The sequence below is a fragment of the Pipistrellus hanaki genome, assembly GCF_964339955.1.
Source record: "Pipistrellus hanaki genome assembly, chromosome: 13".
In the NCBI taxonomy this organism is placed as follows: domain Eukaryota; kingdom Metazoa; phylum Chordata; class Mammalia; order Chiroptera; family Vespertilionidae; genus Pipistrellus; species Pipistrellus hanaki.
This window is the reverse complement of record NC_140515.1, coordinates 12,698,981-12,719,811: the sequence shown is the minus strand read 5'-3', so window position 1 is coordinate 12,719,811 and position 20,831 is coordinate 12,698,981. Positions and strand designations below refer to the sequence as shown.

Sequence of the window (20,831 nt, the reverse complement as noted above, 5' to 3'; positions counted from 1 at the left end):
CAGGCATTCCAAGTATCCCGGAAGCTGTAGAAAACGTAGTCCTCATAAAGAAGGCTCTACCACATAATGTCAAAAAGTCACTGCTGATGACGGATTTACATCTACTCCAGATTCCTCTTCCGACTTACCCTCATCTTCCCACACCTTTCGGCAGGACCGTCCTCTGCCAAGCGCAGAACGTAGAGGTCCATGTTATACTCTCGGCCCCCTCGAAGACTGAAGCCAAAGCCCTTGGCTCCTCTTTCCAGGTCCACAGTGTAAACATCCTGCTCCTAGTTCAAGACAGGAAATGGAATCATTCCAGGAGAACCCACACCCGCCCCTTTCTCTCCATCTCTTCCTGAACATCCTCTATTATACCGATTTGACCAAAAGGCACCATCTCTGCCCCCTCCTGCAGATCCTCAATTGTTTATTAATATCCATTAACCTGAGAAGTTGGGAGATCCATAATTTGAAAACATTCATGAGTGCGTGTGCCCATAGACTACACACTAATATGCACATATTAAAATTTAACCAGTGAGGCTGCAATTCACCATTTACGACAGGAAAACTCATTATGTGATACCCTGCACATAGTTGGAAGTTCACCCTCCCCGCCCAATGCCCCCAAAATGCCACAGTGCCCACTGTTAGGGTATCAAAAGGTTGAGGAGGCCAGTCGAAAAGGAACCTGTTTAACTTTGCAACAAGCAATGTTTCCCAAATTTGCTCCATTTGTGCACCCTCCATTACCCTGTATGGGGTCTGTGGGCCCCCCTGAAATTCACAAGGCTGAGAAACACCTTAGAAAAAGGTATTTTCTTGGCATAAATGCAGTTACAAATACCATGAGTGGATGTCAGCTGTTTTGCTCTTCTATTGGTCGCCAATTATAGCTTTTTATTTTGTTTGTTCCTCCCCGATTCCCCCCGTTCCCCGGAAAAGGATATCTGGGAATATTTTTCAAAGGTAGTAAAATAAAATGTCATTTCCTAGACAACCAAATGTGAGCTCATATTCAGTAGTTCCCCTCACAAAAAGGTTTTTTATTTTAATTGAGGTACCTTGTAAAAGATATCTCATAAAAACAGCTTCAGAAAGCCGGAAGGAAACGAGCAAAGCAAAGCAAACTGAGAAATGGCCTCACCTGTGTTGCCTGGGGTGCTTTGAACTCAAACTGAGCTTCCGGCTTTGGTTTGGTGGTGTTCCTGCCAAAGTGAGAGAAATACATATAAAACCACCTGTGGGGAAACTGAGGACCCAGGAGGAGTGTCCTCATGCCAGGAGCTGCTTTTTGCCTTTAACAAAGCCGGTCTGACCTGGTCTCCTGGGCCCCCTGCTGAGCGGGGTTGTGTGTGGTGGTGATGGTTGCGATCTTCTCCGCATTGGTCAGCAAAGTGGCATTCGAAGACTCTGCGGGATGAGACAGAGCATCGCGAAATGAGGGCCCTGAAGAAGACACCCCCACACCAAGGGAGGGTGCCGAAGCCCTGTAGCTGACTGACAAGGTGGGCTTCTCTGTAATCATTCCAAGCAGCTCTGACTTCAATTTCTAAATAATTCAGAGTTTGGAGAATCATTTAAAGATATTCTAAGATGTGAGCCATGTACACCCCGTTATCCTTCTCCCAATAAGACATCCCACAAATAAAAAGTTTGTCCAAGAAAGTACTAACCTAAAATTGCAGCCAAGGCAGGTATCTCTCACTCTGCTCCTCCACTTAAAGTGACAGTCCCATCAAAGCACTGTATCACCAGAATTATTCCCCAGAATTGGGCAGACTCATTATATACCTCTTTCTTAACCTTTCCTGCAATGTTTAGTGACTATGTTTAACTTCCTCATGTGAATATTATTATAAAATTGGAAGTGTGCTAACATCTTATTAAACATACACACACACCCATCTACCTTTTTGCCCATTGCTTTTAATGAAGTGTAATGGAAAGTGTGGAGTTCCTGACAGATCTTGTCTGGTATCACTTATGAGAAATTAATTTAAAAACTTGCATTTGTTAGAGTTGGAGCTTGTAAATACAAGCTGTATAAATCATGAAGCCAACCTAACGTAATAACTCTGATTATATTCCTATGTAAATTGATTTTCTTCTTCACTAACCACATACCTAAGCAACTTCATTAATCTCTAAAGAATGGAGATGCAGATGCAGATGTTGAAGACATGAGCATGCCTATACACCCCCCCCCCCACACAGATTTAATCATTCATACAGTAATGCTTACACATTCTTTTATGAATTGTTTCTCCATTATGATCAAGGCAGATAGCAAGCGACTATGAGCAAGCTGCACTTTAAATATTTATTTTTGGTCGACTATTTGGAACATGGCATAAATTTTCCATTTAGAAAATGCTAACTATGGTGGGTAGAGTCTAAGATTTGCCTGTAAATGCCTGTTTAGCTCACAGTGTGCCAGGAAGTCTAGAACCGGAGGCACTTCAGTGTTTGTCAAGCACATGTATCTACTCAGCATGTCTGACAAGGTTCCTATGAGAAAATATGTCGTCTCACTAACTGGGATATCGGGACTGCATTTCTTTTCGCTGCAGTCACCGGGGAGGAGACATCCCTCAAATCCCACCCACTGGCCTGTCTGCCATGCTGTGTGATTGCTGTTACACATAGTTGTTAAAAGCATGGGCTTGAGATTTAAACCCAGGTTCAAATCCTTAGCTGTGTGACTGCTTTTCCTCATCTGCCAGAGGGGTGATGCTATTATAGTAATTCCCTTCCTGGGATAAAAGCAGATGGAATGTTTGGTGCAGTACCTGCCCCACAGTAAGCACTCAGTACATATTTACTAAGTTGTGGCCCTTGCCATGCTTCTTCTCTTTGTTCACTGCTGTGGAACTTGTATAAACTAAATTCTTAGCAAAATGAGAAAGTTGAAATCTGATGTTCATAGTCGGTATTCCAGCCATAGAGCCCACAATTCTTACAGCTAAGACACAAGGTTAATAAGAAAAGTAATTTGCCCTGGCCGGTGGCTCAGCTGGTTGGAGAACCATCCCATGTACCAAAAGGTTGTGGGTTCAATTCCTAGTCAGGCACATACCTAATCGGCAAGTTCAATCCCTGGTCTGGGTGCATACAAAAGGCAAGTGATTGATGTTTCTCTCTCTCTCTCTCCCTTTCGCCCTCTCCCCCTGCACCTCCTTTCTCTGAAAAGTTAATAAAAAAGCATATGCTTGGGTGAGGATAAAAAGAAAATGTAACTAGATCAAGTGAACTGACATGTGTATCTTTTTCATGGGTTAGGACAATGTTTCTCACAACCTATTTCACCAAATATTCCTATAGATTCTGAGGGAAAAAAAACATGTGGTCAGTTAAGAGTGAGAAATAATAGGTGACAGAGAGAAATGTTTCTGCATTTTCTTTTCCCATGGACTCCTCAGAGCCTCCCCGTCCCCTCTCCCTTCCCCCAACAGCCTTTTTTTAAAAAAAAAATCCTTACCCGAGGACATGTTTAGAGAGAGGGAAGGAGAGAGAGAGAGAGAGAGAGAGAGAGACACACACACACACACACACAGACATTGACGTGAGAGAGAAGCATGGATTGGTTGGCCTTCCATACCTGCCCCGACCAGGGATGGAACCCACAACCCAGGTATGTGCCCTGACGGGGAATCAAACTGGCAACCTTTTGGTGTTCAGGATGACACCGAACCAACTGAGCCGGCTCCTTGAAGCCTTTTGTTATGTCAGCATGCCTTGCAACCCTCCGAGTTGGGGACGTGGGGCTTCTCAAGTTATTGGGAGGCAGCTTAGCATAATGGCAGCCAGGACAGATTCTAGAGTCACACTATCTGGTTTTGTATCCCAGCTCAGCAGTGTACCGGCTGGAGCTTAAGCAAAGTTAAACTCTTCATGCCTCAGCTTCCTCCACCCCATGTGGGACAGCGGATATGTCTTGGGGAACTGGTGCAAAGATTATCTGAAAGAAAACTGTGATTGTGCCTGGAACATGAAAACTGCCCCCAAAATGATGAGCGTATTTTTTTGTGGTAGCATGTGTTTACTACTATTGAAAGCATATTTTTATGACTGCAGGTACCTGGTACAGCCAAGGTGGTAAGTGTAAGACCTTTCATCAAGCCCGCTGCTGTGTGAGCACAGAGCAGTAGGGCTGCAGCTTCTTGTCCTGACTCAGCAGGAGTTTGCAAGCACGTGTATTCGTCCTTTTAAAAACCTGATTGTACTCATTGTAATTAACTTTGTGGAGACTCTCTGGGAAATCAGAAGATTGTTCGGGCCCTGGGGAAATCATAATCAGGAAACCAATATGGCTGTTTCCTTGTAATTAAAGTGAAGACAGCAACGAGTTGTGGGGCCTCACAGGTGCATGTGTGGTCTCAGTGGCCAGTTTCCCAGGCAGATCAGATCCCCTCTCAGTTTTCCTATTTCTGTGCTTTTGTGTTTGCTGAGATACAACAGATGATTACCCAATACGCATATAAACAGAACTGTTTTATTAATTTTCCTCTTAACCTTCATTTGCTATTTTCACCTACTTATATGCAAATCTGGGGTTGAAGCTAAACTTTAAGCAATTTAAAAATTAACATTTAATATGCAAATAGCTATTTGAACTTCCTAAATTGTCTTGTTTTTATTAACCTATAAACAACCACCATTTCCTAATCATTTACAATGTGTCAAAAACTGCTAAGTGCATTAAGTTCATCTTATTCTTACAGTGCAGTGAAACAGGTGCCATTAGCACCCCCATTTTACAGATGGAGACATGGGGGCTTAGAAAAGACAGGCAATATGTCCAAGGTCATTCAGGGAGCAAGTGGAGGCACTGGCAGCTTTAAGTCTTCAGTCAGGATTAGACCAAGATGTGAAGTGCTGAGATTCTCTCTCGCTTTTTAAAATACAGAGATGAAGCCCACTGTCATAAATTTATAGCTCTCGTCCAAAGCAAAATTTGCTCGGTAATAGAAAAACCCTTAAACCCAGGGCTCTGATATAAGAGCAGCTTCCAGCAGCAGTACTACGAAGGGGTGGCAATGTATTTGGCTTTTAAAACTCAACAGCAGACAGCCAGACTGGCTGTTTTTATGATAAGTTCCAGAAAGTACCCTACAGCCTTCACTAAACAGTGTGTACACCTCCTGCAGCTCGCTCGGAGCAGTGAACATGGCAGTCGTGCACCAAGAAAAGCACAGGGGAGCCCCGGAGGTGCTGTCAGGGCGCCACGCTCAGCCAGGCCCTGGCTGACAGGCGCCTCTCTCTGGGACTTCAACAGGCTCCGCCACCAGATTACAATTCTAACCTGCTTCCCCGGGACTGCCTCAGCGCCCTGCCCGAACCCGCATCACAAAGCCACACAGACCAACAAATGATAACACCTTCCTTTCTTAAGCACGTATTGCACAAACGTACATGTAATAAATAGCTGAAGAAAGCCTTTGAAAACGTGAGTCCCGGCAATAATTGAAAAGCTTTGGGAGACTTTTAAACTGTGTATGATTGGAAGCTGTTCCTTTTGACTGAGTCTGTTAGCATCATATCCATAGAGCCTGCTATTAAGATAATAATAGCTTTTTCCAAGGAGACAGCAATACCTGTGTCCAAGCCCTATCTCCTATGAAACAAAGGTGAACTGAGACAAGGTGATCATCTCTGTGGAGAGGGCTGGCAGAGAGAGAGGAGGGGGAGGAGAGAAGAAACAGAGTGAGGAAAACTAGTGAAGTTGGAGAAAAAAAATAAAGGCAAATGATAAGAAAAAAGAATTGGGCAACATAAGAACGACAAAGAAGTGGATTCAGAGTGGGTTCCAAGTCCTGTCCAACAAGAATGCATCCTCCTCAAGTGCCTCCTAGGGTTTCTGAGAACAGTTCTCTGGGTAAGATGGATTGCTTGGAGCTTAAGAAACCATGCTGATTAAGAACTTCAGCCTCCTCACGGGGATCATGAAACAAACTGTGGGCACCCTGAAGAATTAAGCATTTGAGTGAAAGATCTGAAGAAGACCAGCGGTCCGGTCCCTGACAGAGAGCACATCCCTTTCCCACCCCCTGCCATGGCCAGCACACGCTCACAGAGAAAGAACGTCCATGAATTTCACGCTCTGCCTTCCAGGTGTTTGCAAGACCCTCCTGGATTGCTCCAGCATCTCCCCAGAAATCGAACTCCCCTGCCTCAACTGTAATTGCCAAGAAGGTGATTTTTCTGCCTCAGTGAAAGATGAGTGTCACAAACCCACCCTCTGCTGGATTCCACTGCCTTCTCCTGGCCTCCAAAACTTACAGAGTAACTGATGGAGAGTTTTATCACCATGGCAACGCATTCCTAGAGTGTCTTCAATGAAATGGCAGCCTCCGCAGGGCATCAGCCCTTAACTATTCTGTATCAACTTCAATGTTTACTTTCTTCTAACCAGGACAGCCTGTAGCTATGTCTATCTGAATTTTATATCTTTGAAGTATTTAAGTTTAGAAAAAAGTTTTTATTGACAACTGTTATTGATAATTCACCTTGCATTATATTTTTTTGGTTCAGGTTTCCCCAAAGTACTTTTCATTATACTTTTAAAAAATTAAGTCAACACCTAGTATGTGCACAGAATATGGTTTTCTGCATAGTTCTCTTTCCTGATTCAAACTCTTTTGCTAAGCTCTTCCTTCAAGGAAGTGCTTTCTTCCCTTCCTTTTTTTTAAGATCCTCATTTCTACATTACGACTAACGTAGATCCAGCAAGTCAATTCCTATGTCCAGTTCTTTTGAAATTTGTCCATTTGTCTGAATTTATATACTCCATTGGGCTCTCTCAACCATTTCTTCATTTCTCTGGCTTCCTTCAGCATTTCCATTAGGAACCTCTCTGTTCTGTCATCTTGTGGTCGCCCTCCTACACTGTAACAGCTTCCCAGCATGGTGACTGGGGCCTGACTCCAGACCAGTGACTTCTCTCCAAACTGTGCCTGGGAGGCAGGCTGAAGGACACCATCATTCAAGGAGCTAATTTCCCTCCACATTTCAGATGAGGTATTTTTGGTGCCGAGAAAGTTCTTTATTCTTGTAACCAACAATTTTTAGTTTTACTGTTCAATTTTAGATTTACTTTTTCTGAAAGGCACAGTCTACTACTTGAATTTTAAACCATAAAGCTCATGTTCTAACAATTCATTTGGTGAATTAACTATTTAATCAATGACATACATTTTTATGACACTAGCTCCATAAACCACATTTCCTCTTGAGAAGTAATCACTCAATTTTAGAATATACATGGTATCCCCCAAAAATGTATATACACCTTGAATAAGTATTAATTCCAATGGGTTAAATCTGAAAAGAAAGAAACATTAATTGAGCTATCAGCTGCCAAGAGTGCATACAGTTTTGGGGATACCCTGCATATTTTATTTTATCACATGCAGAGCAAAAATGAAAAAAAAAAAAAAAAAAGGATTGGAACATTTTAGGATAGGTATCAGTTTTCTCCCAAATACTAAATCTGCTAATAATGAGTTCAATATATAGGACTTAATTCTCTGATGAATCTATACTTAGTGACAGTAGGTATCAGCTTCATTATTATTAAATATGAATAACACAATGAGCATTGTTATTTTAGCTGGGTAACTTTTCATTGTGGGGGGCTGTGTGCACTGTAGGATGTTCAGAAGCATCCCTGGGTCTACCCATTATATGCCATTAGCACTCACTCCAGAGAGTGCCACATGTCCAGGGGTGGGGGACACAGGGGGAGGTGATCACCACTGCCAAAAAAGAACCAAAGATTTGAATTTAACCAACCAACCAAACGAGAATGGGCCTAGCTTAATGTACACATAACCTACAATTAAATAAAAAACAGAGATTTAATTATATCTTCATTCACATGTAAAAATTAGCACAAATCAAGGATGCACAAACCCTAAGACTCTCCCAATGAAATAAAACATTAGATACATTCACTTATTCAGAAAAGACACTCCTGGCTCTGCACTGGCATTATGTAGACTTTGTGATATCACATATCACACACATGTTTAGTGATTGTTTAAAAAAAATCCTCAGTGATGTCCATACAGAACATCAGGAGACCTTTACCACCGGTATTCATACGATTCTGTTGTTTTAAAGACAAGGACACCGAAACCGAAATAAGTTGGGAAAACTTGAAGGTTTTCTGAAATGTTTTTATATCTGCAGCAAGGTAGATATTAAGGGCTAGAGGATTAAGTACAGAAGGGGAGGTAGAGGTTTAGTAACCATGGCTCACATTTGTTTGATGGCTCTGCTCAGTTAGGGATGGATAAGGCTGCCTCTAACTCAGCACTGTTCAATTACATGGACACCAATGACACAGAGGTCGAGAGACAGAGACAGAAAAAGAGAGAGAGAGAGAGAGAGAGACAATAGTATACTTTACCATCCCCGGGAATGATGCGGAGGGTAACTGTGTTTCCCGCTTCCTTGATTAGGTTGACAATGTCTGAATGGGACTTGTTGGTGATGGAACATCCATTTACTGCCAAGATCCGGTCTCCTACTTTCAGCTTGCCACATCGGTCAGCAGGGCTCCCCTCAATAATCCGACCTATTTTGTGAGGCATAGCCACACATGCATTGCCTGCTTTGATAGTGAGTTTTAATTTTTTTTTTTAAGTTACGTGGGAATATAGTACAGGGAGGAGAGAAAGGGTTGAAAAGGGAAAGAGAAGGTTAAGTGTTAATTAATTAAAGCATTAAGCAAATGTTATTCAAGGAGAGCTCTGCGCCGATGGTCAAAACATTGGCAACACTTAGGGCGTCCGTGGGAGAAGCCACTGCCCTGATCTGCAGTCCTTTCCTGGTTCAAAACTCGGGGGGAACCCCGCTCCCCACCTTAAATCAATTACAAAATTTGGAATATTTCACAACTTCAAAGATTCTCAAGAGCCCCCCTCCCCGCCATAACTTGCCATTGACTGACTTTGGGATTTCACATGTGACCCCAGGGCTGGGAAGGGTGCTTCTACACATTCTGTGTTCATTCCAAGCCACTCTGCCAGCTGTTCTTAAGCTTCTGCCAATGTTTTGTTCTTTCTCCATTTACAAGAATAATCACTGGGAGTCTGGTGAGTGTGAGATCTGCTAGCACCCAAGATTCAACCTGAGAATGCCTCCTGGCCAAACACTTCAACTCCTGCCTTCTCTCCAGAATGGTGAAAGCTTTAGAAAAGCAAGAGATGGGCCAAGACAGCCCCCAACCTTGACATCTATTTTTGCTTTCATGACCTTTGCTCACCCATCCTACCTGTGTTTTCAGGATAGGGCCCAAGTGCCAAGCTCTGAATCCTCCTCCATCCTCACGAAAACCCCCTGAAGGGCCTATGAAAACCTAGCACCTACTCAGGCTGAGGGTGGTGACCCACACAAAGCTGGGTCCAAACCATTCCTGAACCTCGTTTCTTCAATCATCTCCACTCTCCTCATAATTTACTACCAGTTTGCAACATGAAAAACCAGGAAGAGTGCATTTGAGGAGGAAGGTTTACTGTGCACTTTGAGGGATTCCATGTCTCAGCCAAGAGTATTGCAAACTTCTAGAGAGAGCTGGGAAGTTGGCTTCGAAGCCTGAGACATAGTTTCCAGCTAGTCATATTTCAGTTTCAAAGTTTCTTATGCACATTCACCTCTTTCGGGAATTTGTCTTTCTGGGGACTCTGCAGACAGGTAAGCCGCTGAGCCACCTTTTGGAAAGGGTGACAAACGAGCATGGGAGACATGGAAAGGGAATAGGCTCTCCGGGCCTCATGGGGACCTTGGGAATAAACTGTGTGGGGAAAGGAGCTGTAAGTCCTTTGAGTTTCAGAGTATTTGCCTGAGTTTGTCTTATTGGATGTAACATTATGGCAAAAGGATTTTTTCAAAGGAAGTTAAACAGGTTTTTTTTTTTTTTTTTTTTATCCAACAGGCAGATGTGATTGAAAGCTTCCACACTTAACTCAAGGTCTTGGTTAAGTTTTGCCCATCTCCAAGGACAACTCGCATGAGAAAGGTATCAAACAGCAGGTGTAAGGAAAGCTCGCATAGCTCGGAAGTGTCATGCAAAGTATTAGGGACAGTTAATACATTCATTGCAAGAACCAGAGGAAAACAATCAAAGACCAATTGTGAGTGAAGACATTCAATATTCATTAAGTAACATAGCCTCCCACCGGACGTATCTGCTACTTCTTTCTAGAAAGTGAAACAGAATTCTGAAATCCTGAGGGTGCATGGGGATGGTCAAAATATGGATGTGAAGAAAATGACTTGGGAGTTCTCACTCCCCTGCCTTTTTATTATTAAGTTAAGCAGGAAAGTCTCCAAAACTAATTTTAAAAATGAAAAAAACAACTTGCCTTGATGTCATGCCGCCCATCCATGACAAGAAAGAGTATTAAAGTAGCTCACAAAAGCACTATTAGTAACGGGTGCTTGTTACTGCAGCCACACATGCACAGACCCGCTGACTGTCTCCTCGTGGCCAAACCTCAGTGAAACCGGCCTTAGCAGGATGGAAAGGGCAGAGACTACATGGAGGCATGGGGGTTCCTCGGAAGCAGGAAGCTAAAGGGATGGGCCCCCTCGCTGATCTTGGCCAGCAAGTTCCTCAGACTCCTTGTGGGCAAGACATTTGGGGATAGCGCTGAGGTGCATTTCAAAGCCTGCACAGCCCTTCCTGCCTCCCACCACATTCCACATTCATTGGCAAATGTGCATGGGGAACAGCAAATTGCTTTATCCGTGAAGAAGGTGGATCATTCTTGGAGCACATGTTTATAATCTGTTCAATCGGAAACAGATTCATAGATTACTAGTTCCTGGAATCCGCTGGGTTCCTACTTGTCTCTGCTGAGAGCTAACCTTCTGAGGGTGAAAGTACTCTGCTGAACCCTCACACCTGGACTAGACGGGCAATCACCCCTGTTGGAATTCAAGGGCAAGGAAGACAAACGGCTCTCAGGTTTTCATTAGATGGTTAATCAGGCAAAAGCAAAAATTATTTAAAATTAAAACATTTCAGATGGGGACATGAGAGAAAGGTCACAGATCAGGTGGAAAGGCGTTTCATGTACTGTTTTTACTCCTTACACCTCTACTTTTCCTAAGCATTTTTACAGCCATTCGCTCCTTCAAAATCTCCCAGACCTCCAGAAGCCACTATTTCCCCAGCATCTGAGAATTTTTCCACATCCAGGGGTGGTTTGCGAATTGCGTGCAGACGCTAGGATGCTTAAGGCTGCGTGTGTGAACTCGCATTCAGCCTGGACGCTGAGCGGTTAAAAAACCACCCAACCTTCAGCAGGGAAAAGTGCAAACACACCGCATCCCAATTAAGACGTGAGCCACCTGCAGCCAGGAGCAGGGAGGTGCTCTGCTAATGAGATATTGACCGGCGCCCGGCGGCCTCGGGAAGCCGGGGAGGGCGCTGCCACTCACCGAAGGTCGTGCCCGCCTCGGGCCGGCTCACGGACGACACGATGACGAAGCCGAAGCCCTCGCTGTCCCCGCGCCGGATCTCCACGTCGTAGGGCTGCAGGGCACTGCCCACGCCGCTGCCGCCGCCCCCACCGCTGCCGATGCCGCTGGTGCTGCCACTGCCCGAGCTCACCGTGTTGAGCGAGTTCTGGCTGCCCTGCGGGGTGCGCTTCTCCTCCGTCAGCGAGGCGGGCTGCGTGCTGCTGTGGTGCGAGGAGGCCGGCGAGGGCACCTCGGGCTCCGCCTTGGGGGCTGTGCGGGAGGTGCGCGCTCAGGCCCAGATCCGGCCCCCACCGCCACCCTCTTAACTTCACACCTTCTCCCCCAGCCCACCTCTCGCACCCCTCCCAGCTTCATGCGTGCACGAAGCCAGGAGATTCGCCTGGCCGCACAGAACCCAGGCTCAAGGGTTTCAAGCAGCACCCACACCCACACCCACAGCCACACCCAACACCCGGTTCCGCACTAGAGAGATCCCTGCGCGAACCAAGCCATGCAGAAGTGCAGGCTGGTCCACACCACCATGACCCTCCTTGGCCCCACCTTGGCCCACATTACGAGTGCCATTACTCTCAAGTCTCAGTTCTACTCAGCTTTCCATGTTCTGCTGTGCATTTCCCATAAGGCAAGAAGATACACACACACCACCAACCACCACCACCAGCACCACAGGCTGCCCAGCTGGGGATTCCCCACAGCCCTGGCGGAGGTGGCTTCCTGGCCGCCAGGCTCCTGCCCTCAGAGCACATCACACGGAATACCCTCAAATTCCCGTGCTGTGCAATGCCAGTTGGATTGCTTGGTAAGGAGACAGGATAAAACACTCCTAAAGAGCCATAACACTTGGTGAAACCAACTTACGTTTCATGCCAGAAGCAAAACGTGTGTTCAGCTTTTGGGTAAGACTACATTTATTCTGGAAAGTTCCTCCTCTCATAGATTTCTATCTTATTATAGTAAAATATAGAGACCATAACATTTTAAACGATTTTTAAGGGTACAGTTTAGTGGCATTAAGTACAGTCACACTGTTGTCAACCATCATCTCCACAACTTTCTCACCTTCCCAAACAGAAACTCTGCCATTAAAGGCCACGGAACCACCTCCCTCTGCAGCCCTGCAACCACCAGTCTACTTCCTGACTATACCCTGTCTGCCTGTGCCTCATCAGTAGACTCATGACATCTGTCCTTCTGTGACTGATTTGTCTTTTAATAGATTTAATAGATCTTTGACCAAATACTTGATTTAAAAATAATTCTGAAATAAAACCCCCAAATACTTAAGGATTTAAAAATAATTCTGAAATAAAAATCACATTGCTCTACTACTTGTATTTGGCCAGTGAAGTAAGAAAGCGTTTGGCACGTCTCAGAAGCCACCTTGACCTCGGTGTTTGCTGCAGGGAGTGCTGTGTGAAGAAAGCCCGGCCGGCCTGCCCTGGCGGCCTCGGAACCTAGCTGATTGCCAGTGGTTTCCGGGCTGCAGCAGGCAGGTCTCTCCCACACGGCAATCTGATGCCTTCCGTCATTCATTATATACGACTTAAACGAGTTACCCCACTTTTTCTTAAAACAAGGTGCCAGCTGATTTTATCTAAGAATATGTTTCACTAATATTAAAACTACGGAGAACTCCTACTATGTGACATCACACTTCAATTATTCCACTGACACAACACTGAATGTGCTTCCACTGCACCTGGGTCCTGTCTTAGACATGGGGTGGGTGGGGGTGGGGACAGACAAAGGTGACCCATCGCGAGTGTGCTCCCAGGCAGCTGGGGAGGAAGGGCGAGGGCAGACACATGGAGAGCTGTCATTGAGTGATGGGTCTGCCATAGGCGGGAACCCTAATTCACAAGAAAGGCCTGGAGGGAAGCTAAATCTGGAGGCGGGGAGGGAGGAGGGACTATCCGAGGCAGTCACAGAGAAGGTGTACCTGCATTGAGTCCGAAAGGATGTGTAGTATTTTTGAAGCTTGCAGGGGGAAGAATCAAATATGACTTAGACCTGGGCAACTCGTCCCCTTTCTTGTAGAGAGAAACATATCTCACTTTTTTCTTACCAACAATAGAACACAACCTAATTGCTGCTCTCTTAATTTGAGAGTCGGGTTCTCCTGACTGTCATAATGACCTCTTTCGTTGAGTTATCATCAGGAGAAGCGGATGACAAAGTTCTAGTTGGCAAGGTGTTGGGGGAGGTAACATATTTGCACCTGACCTTCTAGAAGTCTCTGCTGAACAGGCACGCATGACACACTGAAGTACTTTTGAACGACAGTTTTGCAGGGTTTGAGGGAAGCAAACCATCAGGAAATTCTGAGCTTAGACACAATTGCAAACATTTGTTAAACTAGATGCTTGAGGAGGCAGGCAGACACAGACAGGCAGACACAGGCAGGGGTCCTTGTCCGTGCACAGAGCGACAACACACCATCTGCAGGAACGAACGCGGAACATACCTGAAAACACCACCTTGCGCCGCACCGTGAGGTTGACATGGCCTTGCTTGGCAGCTTGCTGCATAAGCTGGACCACCAGCTGGTGTGACTTTCCAATGACCGGTGTCCCATCCACACAGATTAGCTCATCCCCGGACCTCAGGCGGCCGTCCGTGTCAGCAGCACCCAGCGGTACAATGTGACCGATATAAATCTGTGGAGTAATTGGTTGATGGATAAAACAGCGACCTTTTCCTTTACTATTACACTCAAAGACTCCACATCTCCGGGAACATTTTCATTCATTCACATCTGTGTCCGTGCCACAAACACTCTTTGATGCCCATGGATGCCAGGCGCTGTGCTGGGTGTAAGTTACCACAGTTCCTACGTGGCAAAGAACTTTTTCCTGTTTGGTTCCCCGACACTTATCTGTGGTGATGATTCTGTTTTTCCTCGGCAGAAATAAAAACCCTTCCTTCCTTTCCTTTGCAAAACCCTTTCTCCTTTTCTATCTCCGCATGGACCCTCCTTTCAGAAAGCTCTGCTAATGGTAAGAGTGGCGCTACTCCTCTTTAAAACACAGCGCTGTGCCTCGCAACAGGGAATGCACAGTGGACGCTATTCAGTGAAGGAGTGAACCAACAAGCAAGCCTGGCCTGGCACCTGCATTTCTGTCCTCTCCGCACCCACAGCCAAGCAGCCTTTACTTAGTGCCTTATGTTTACTGGCCACTCAGCTTTCGTTAAAATATGGTGCTCTCCCCGCCTTCTCCTTAGGTACCAATGCTACCGCTGCCTTTGCATTACACGCACAGTTTATAAAGCTCCTATATAATGAGTGAGTGGGTAAGAATATGGACTCTGGGATCAGACCCTTTCCAGTCCTTGGGCAAGTCAATTAACCTTTTGGGTCTTCGTTTGATGATTTGAAAAATGGGGAAACACTCATGGATTTGAAGGATAAATGAGAGTGTATGTTAAAGCCTTTGGCATAGCATCTGGCACAGAGTAAGCACTCGATAAGTAACAGTTATTTTTACTCTGACGAGGGAATTGATAATACATTTCTTTAGTTCTCTTTCCCCCTTCAAAAGGATTCCGTGATGAAACACTAAGTTTCTTCTAAAGAAGAGGCCCAGAGAGGTGAAATGTCTCCTAACTCTTGTTTGGGTTCTTTCTCTTTTTTGTAAAGACAGGTGGGTCCAACTTTTTCCAATCTCTCAACCTGGGGCTCCTCAAAACCCAGAACTGGCCAAAGCATCGGGCCATTGCTTTCTTACTGGATACCGATTCCTTCTGCTTTTTGGCTTCATATTCTTTGATGGCAGCTCCCACTTTTCACAAACTTTTATAGTGAAAACAAGAGTCCTTACAACTGTGATTAATTTAGCTATAATCCTAGTCTAGAAATCATGTCTCTCTTTCTAACCCCCAGAGACCTAGCCTTTCCCCCATAATCAGCCACCCCCGAGGCAGCAGCAGACAGGAGCCGGGGCCTGGCTAATGGTCCTGGGCCTGGATCTCGAAGGATGGAGATAACATCCTGACCTGGGCTAGGTTTCAGCGCCTGAGCCCTAAGGTGGAACGACCCCCTGGCTACTTCCCCATGAAATGGACAGAGGGACACTGTTCCTGAGATCTGAAAAGCTGATTCCTCACCCTCACCTCAGCTCCAACCGGTCAGCTCCTAGCACAACCCGAGCCTCTGGCTTTGGGCATTAGCTGCCGGTTCTCCTGAGTGGTGCACTCCTAATAAAATAGCCCGTCTGTCTCCGCTGCGATTCTGCGATTCTCTGCCAGCGCCAGGGGGTGAACTCTTTCTGTTCTCTAGTCCCTTTTCCCTCAAGACAAAAGCTCCACAAAACCTAAGGAAAGGCCCCTCTGCCTGGACGAAGCGGTCAGCATGGCACCTTGCTGGACCGAGCCTTGGGGATCTGTTACTGCACCAGCACTGTGTGTGTGTGTGTGTTGTGTGTGTGTGCGCGCGAGTGTGTGTGTGTGTGTGTATGGGGGGGAGGGGAAGGAAGGCAGGAGGGACACAAAAGACTCACAGGTTCCCCTGGTTCATTTCCACCCAGAATCCTAAATCCAAATCCAGTCTCTTTCCTCCAGAGGAAGATGTCCTGCTCTTGGTAATCTGGAACTAGAGGGGGAGAAGGAAGAGAGAGGTTATTTCTCTGAGACACGGAAGCACACCCCGAAGGTACACAGTTACACAACCAACACTCATGCTGCTTGAGCAGATGACGGCTACTAACACAGACAAGGCGACAAAACAACGGAACGCTGGACAAGGGTGGACAGTGGCAGCCATCACTGAGCACTATGTTTTTTCAAAGGACTAAGCACTGTTTGATAATTCCTGACCAAGCCCGAGCCACTATCCCTGACTGAGCCCGTGGTCAGCAGTGGCTCCTCTCCTCAGGACTGCCGTAGGGGCGTGGATTACAATCACCAAGGCCGGCCCGGTGCCTAAAGAGAGAGGAGAAGTCACAGCGACTTAGAGGGAAGGCACCTGAGGCTCCACCATCAAACGGAGAGAGGGCTTGGCGTGAAGAATGTCCCATTAAAAACCAACCAAGCAAAAAACACTTCTTTCTCCTTTAAGGCAATCAAGGCCAGCAATGACAATAATTTAACTGGTAGTTAGATCATTTTTGCCAAAATAGGTTAGTCTTAAACATCCGAATATTTCCCAATTTGCAAAATTTACTAAGATTTCAGTACTTTACCCAAAAGTCTCCAGCCTTCCATATCTTTAAGATTAATGGTAACAAAATTGTTGTGTATCAATGAACCATATTTCATTTAAAGTATGACTATTTTACTCCAGAATTTTCCTATATTTCATCATTAAAAATATTAATTTATTATCCAATAACTTGATGTTTTATTTTTAAAATTCAATATTTCAGGGTTTTAAAATAAATAAAATCTTTTTTTTTTTCAAAAGAAAAGTAGTTTCCATGGAAACATGCTTACTGCATATGAAGTTGTTCTATATACCAGCCTGTTACCTAACTATGGCCATAAAGAAGGGTTATTTCTACTTAATTTTTATTTATAGGTAGTGTTTTATAGTCTATAGATGACCTATCTTTTATTTAAAGAGAAAAAATGTAGTTTAGGGGCAGTGAATCTTAAATGAGATTTTCAAAGATTATTCTGCTGACTTCTTGGTTTAAGTAATTGGGCTGGGGCTGGAGCGGGGTGCAGACCCAGCATTTAATTCTCTTCTCCAATTCTGTCCAATGGGCCAGGGAGAAGGAGGCGGTGCTTATGCTTCAGGTTGGAGAGAGGGCCCTTCTTAGTGACTCACCCACAGGCTCAAAATGTACAGCGAGTGAATGTGCCAGAGAGAAGCAGCCAAATATGCAGGAAGAGCAAATCAGAGGAGTCGGACTCTGATGTTTCTGCTTGAGCTATCTGAATGCCGTGGCTCTGAGCATGCTTCTCACCCAGCACTTTTTATTATACTCGCCAAACTAAGCTCTAGAGCCATGGAACATGGAGTGGAGCGACAGCAGAGGACTCCCATAGACGTGATTTGAGAACTGTATTTTCTTAAGCATGCTCAGGTAACAATATTTTCTTTCCATTTGAGTGTCTGACTGCAGGGTATTTCGTGTAACAGACTCATTTGGAAACAACAAATTAAATCAAGTTGGGTCTCTGTCGTTGGTTCACTCAAGCAGGATTATTATCAAAACGGACCCCTGGTGCTTCCCAGCGCACTGGGTTCCTCTCCGTGAACAGCCTCTGCAGAGACCCCCAGCCAGGCCCAGTCTCAGCATCACTTCTCAGCATCACGTGCTCACCCTGAGGTGACACCAAATGGAGCCAGTTCTGCCTCACGCTCTCTGCGGTGTGAGCTATCACCATGTGGGGGGTGTGGCCAGCAGGCTTAGGCTTATCATACAGGTTAGTCCACAGGGAAAAAGCATTTGTTTCTCCCTTAGAATCAATGGGAAAATGGCAAATCTATTTTAAAAAAAGATGCCCAATGACACCAAGAACGTTGAGGACTGCAACGATGAGCTGGAAAACAGAGACACAAACACGGGGATGCTGCAAAGGAAGTCTTTCGGCTCCTTAACCATGATGCTCTCCTTCCACCACCCAATGCACATGGTCCGCCCACTTTGGCGACACACGGATCACAGGCTTCCTGCCCTCCATGTCCCCCACTGCTAGAGGCACTGAGGTGTCTTAACTGCTCCTCCCAAATGGTTAGCTCCCTTCTTTACACAGGCAGATTCTACTTCAATTACATTCGGAGGAGACAGCAGGGCACAACCCTCTTTCTGATGTTTATGCCCTTTCGTTTTCTTTTGAGTTTGGCTAAATCAAAGGAGCGGGGAGAACCCCGTCCCGCTTTCTTCACTGGTAAGCCCCGGCCTAGGAGACAACCTCAGCAGCTCATCTCCTCTGGTGACGGAAGTGACAGCTCAATAAAGTGCTCAAAAGACTTCCTTTGCTAATGAGACGGATGGAATCACCAGGTTTGTGGAGAAACCTCCTGGTGTCTCCATTCCCGCACACACACGTTTCCGCATTTAGCAAGCCCATGCCATCACTTTTTACTTCTTTATCTGGTCTTTGGTCTGTGCCTGGTTAACAAGAATTACCCAAACACGTGGCTCATGGCATTTCTCTTTCTGGACCCCTCCTCTCACGCCCCCCCGCCTCCCCCCCAGCCCAATGGGAACATCAAACAGAATGAATATAATGGAGAAATAAAAATTTTCAGCGAATCCTTACTCTGACATTCTCCAAAATTCGTGGAATTGCTTTCCCTCTCTCTTTCACCCTTGCTCACTCCCGACGCAGGTGAAGGTGACATAGCTGGAATATCAATTTCACAATTTGCAAAAGCTTAATGTGTGTGCATTCTCTCAGTTCGTTTTAATTTCGCTTTGATTGATAAGGAGCATGCAGTTAAGCTTTCACAGTAAAGGTCATGGCTACTCAGGATTTTAAAAGATTGCAGTTTGATTCTGCTTTATTTTTAATTTTTTTTCCCATGGTGCTTTTCTTGTAAAAAAGCTAGAATTTACCATTGTGCCGTTGAGCATTTCAGAGAACTCCCATGACAACATTAGACGCTTCATATTTAACTGAACCCCACCATACACATTCCCGTCCGTATGGCCTTGTCCTGACTATGTCAGGAACTTTAGATGTGTCTAAACCTGTATTTCTTTTGGAGAAAAAGTAAGTGTACTTTTGTAACTGCCACCCTCTAGCACTTATTTCAGAGTATCAGGTTCCTGGTGGATTCCATCCTGTGCTAATACCATTCAGATGAATTCTAGGCACTTCAACAGAAAGCCTTCCACGCGGAGGCACAAGGCATCAGATATGCCGAGGTCTGGACACTCACACACATAAGAAGTGTCCAAGCTCCCGAAACAGACTCTGGTACCGCAGCCCGTTCACCACTTCCAGCTGTGTAAGCGTGTCTTCCCCAAAGCACGGCTTACGTTGGTAACGGGGCAGCTTTCTTCCCAAACTATCTGAGAATGGACACAAAGCCAGCGGGAAGTTTTAGACTTCCTTTTAGAGCCAACACCAGAGCACAGCTGGTCCCTGATGCTGGAAGATTACATCAGTGCCATTTTTAAAGTCACGTGCCCAATAGGTATGTTACCTACAGAAAAAATACAGAACAGGCAGTATGGCTTTTAAAGGACTTCCATGCTTGCCTTTGTATTTAATTAAACGTGTAAGCCCTTCAAAGGGCTTCACGAAGGCACCTGCCCTTCGGATGATTCCTCTGACCCTGCTGTGGTGACAGATGCCATGCCAAGGCCATGGGGTTTGTACAGCACGTGGACCAGTGAAGGCACTGACTCAGAGGCGGTGCCCATCGGCACACCGCCCTTCTCAATAGAATGGAATGTGAGGAAAACAGACTTCTCTACAAAGAGAGGCACCGATTAAGGGTGCAGTTAAGGTACCATAGCTGACTTCCATTTTCCCCGAGTACTTTGCTCAGTGTAATATCTTGGGGGGAGGGGGACATTGAATCACATCTTAGGCTACACACGGTGTTTCTCTTCAAAAGACAAGATAAAAAAACCACCTAGGGAATGGCAGCAACTGATCAGAGGTAAAGCAAAATACTAGTTAAAAGACAAGATGAATGAGGGTTCACTCATAGGTTCTTGAAAAGAAGAAAATCTGCGACAGATTCAGGATAATTACCACAGGGGGTAATTACCTCATCATTACCCTCATTTAGCAGCAGGGAGGATTCCAAGTAAATCTCAACATCCAATAGGCTGCTACCATCACTCAAGTACGGGACTGCCAGTCACCACAGAGACATTGATTGGCACTTGTGCCCTGGACCCTGATCCTGCTGATGTGGAGAGCGAGGACAGACGGGCCGTCCTACGGCTTCCCCTTCCCGCCCGCCGGCCGGCCACTGAGCCCTCTGAGGCTCACAGCGGCTGGCTGTGGAAAGATTGCATGTTTTTCCTATTGTGGGGGTGTTGGTGAGAGCTTTTTTAAAAAATTTGATAAACTCTGAAGACATTTTGCTTCCATCAAAGTACAAAATGCATTAGTGCTGCCGGTCGATCACGATGTCCCACCAGTGCTTCAGAGCACGGCCTATTTCGTCATGAAAAGATCCAGACGTGGGCGGTGATGGTAAGATACATGAACATTATCTATGGTGAATAGTCTGTGGCAGTCACTTCATCATAAAAGTTAGAAATCAAACATGAAGGCCATGTTTTGTTCACAGGAGCCACAAAGTCACGGTGCATGCCGCTACCAGTTCCCGTTGATTGAAAAGGCACAGCCAGGGGAACTCATTTAAGCACAGGATCACTAATGACTGCACACCCCACTCAATGCGGCTGTTTGGAAGGACCGCTAACACTGGTTAAAAAAATTAC

At 45.5% G+C, this 20,831-nt stretch overlaps 1 protein-coding gene across 19 annotated transcripts in view; it reads right to left on the bottom strand.

Annotated features, from left to right (window-relative positions):
* MAGI1 (membrane associated guanylate kinase, WW and PDZ domain containing 1) overlaps positions 1 to 20,831 on the bottom strand; it is a 518,034-nt gene that overhangs the window by 8,332 nt on the left and 488,871 nt on the right. For 7 of the 19 annotated variants that reach the window (XM_084902660.1, XM_084902673.1, XM_084902671.1 and 4 more), the window contains exons 15-22: positions 18,685 to 18,768; positions 15,975 to 16,066; positions 13,943 to 14,135; positions 11,437 to 11,727; positions 8,399 to 8,602; positions 1,305 to 1,398; positions 1,133 to 1,193; positions 129 to 272 (exon numbers count right to left, since the gene is read on the bottom strand). In XM_084902660.1, coding sequence (XP_084758786.1) covers positions 129 to 272; positions 1,133 to 1,193; positions 1,305 to 1,398; positions 8,399 to 8,602; positions 11,437 to 11,727; positions 13,943 to 14,135; positions 15,975 to 16,066; positions 18,685 to 18,768 — 1,163 coding nt within the window. The remainder of the gene's footprint in view (positions 1 to 128; positions 273 to 1,132; positions 1,194 to 1,304; positions 1,399 to 8,398; positions 8,603 to 11,436; positions 11,728 to 13,942; positions 14,136 to 15,974; positions 16,067 to 18,684; positions 18,769 to 20,831) is intronic. The other 12 variants (XM_084902672.1, XM_084902675.1, XM_084902666.1 and 9 more) reach the window with 6 other exon arrangements.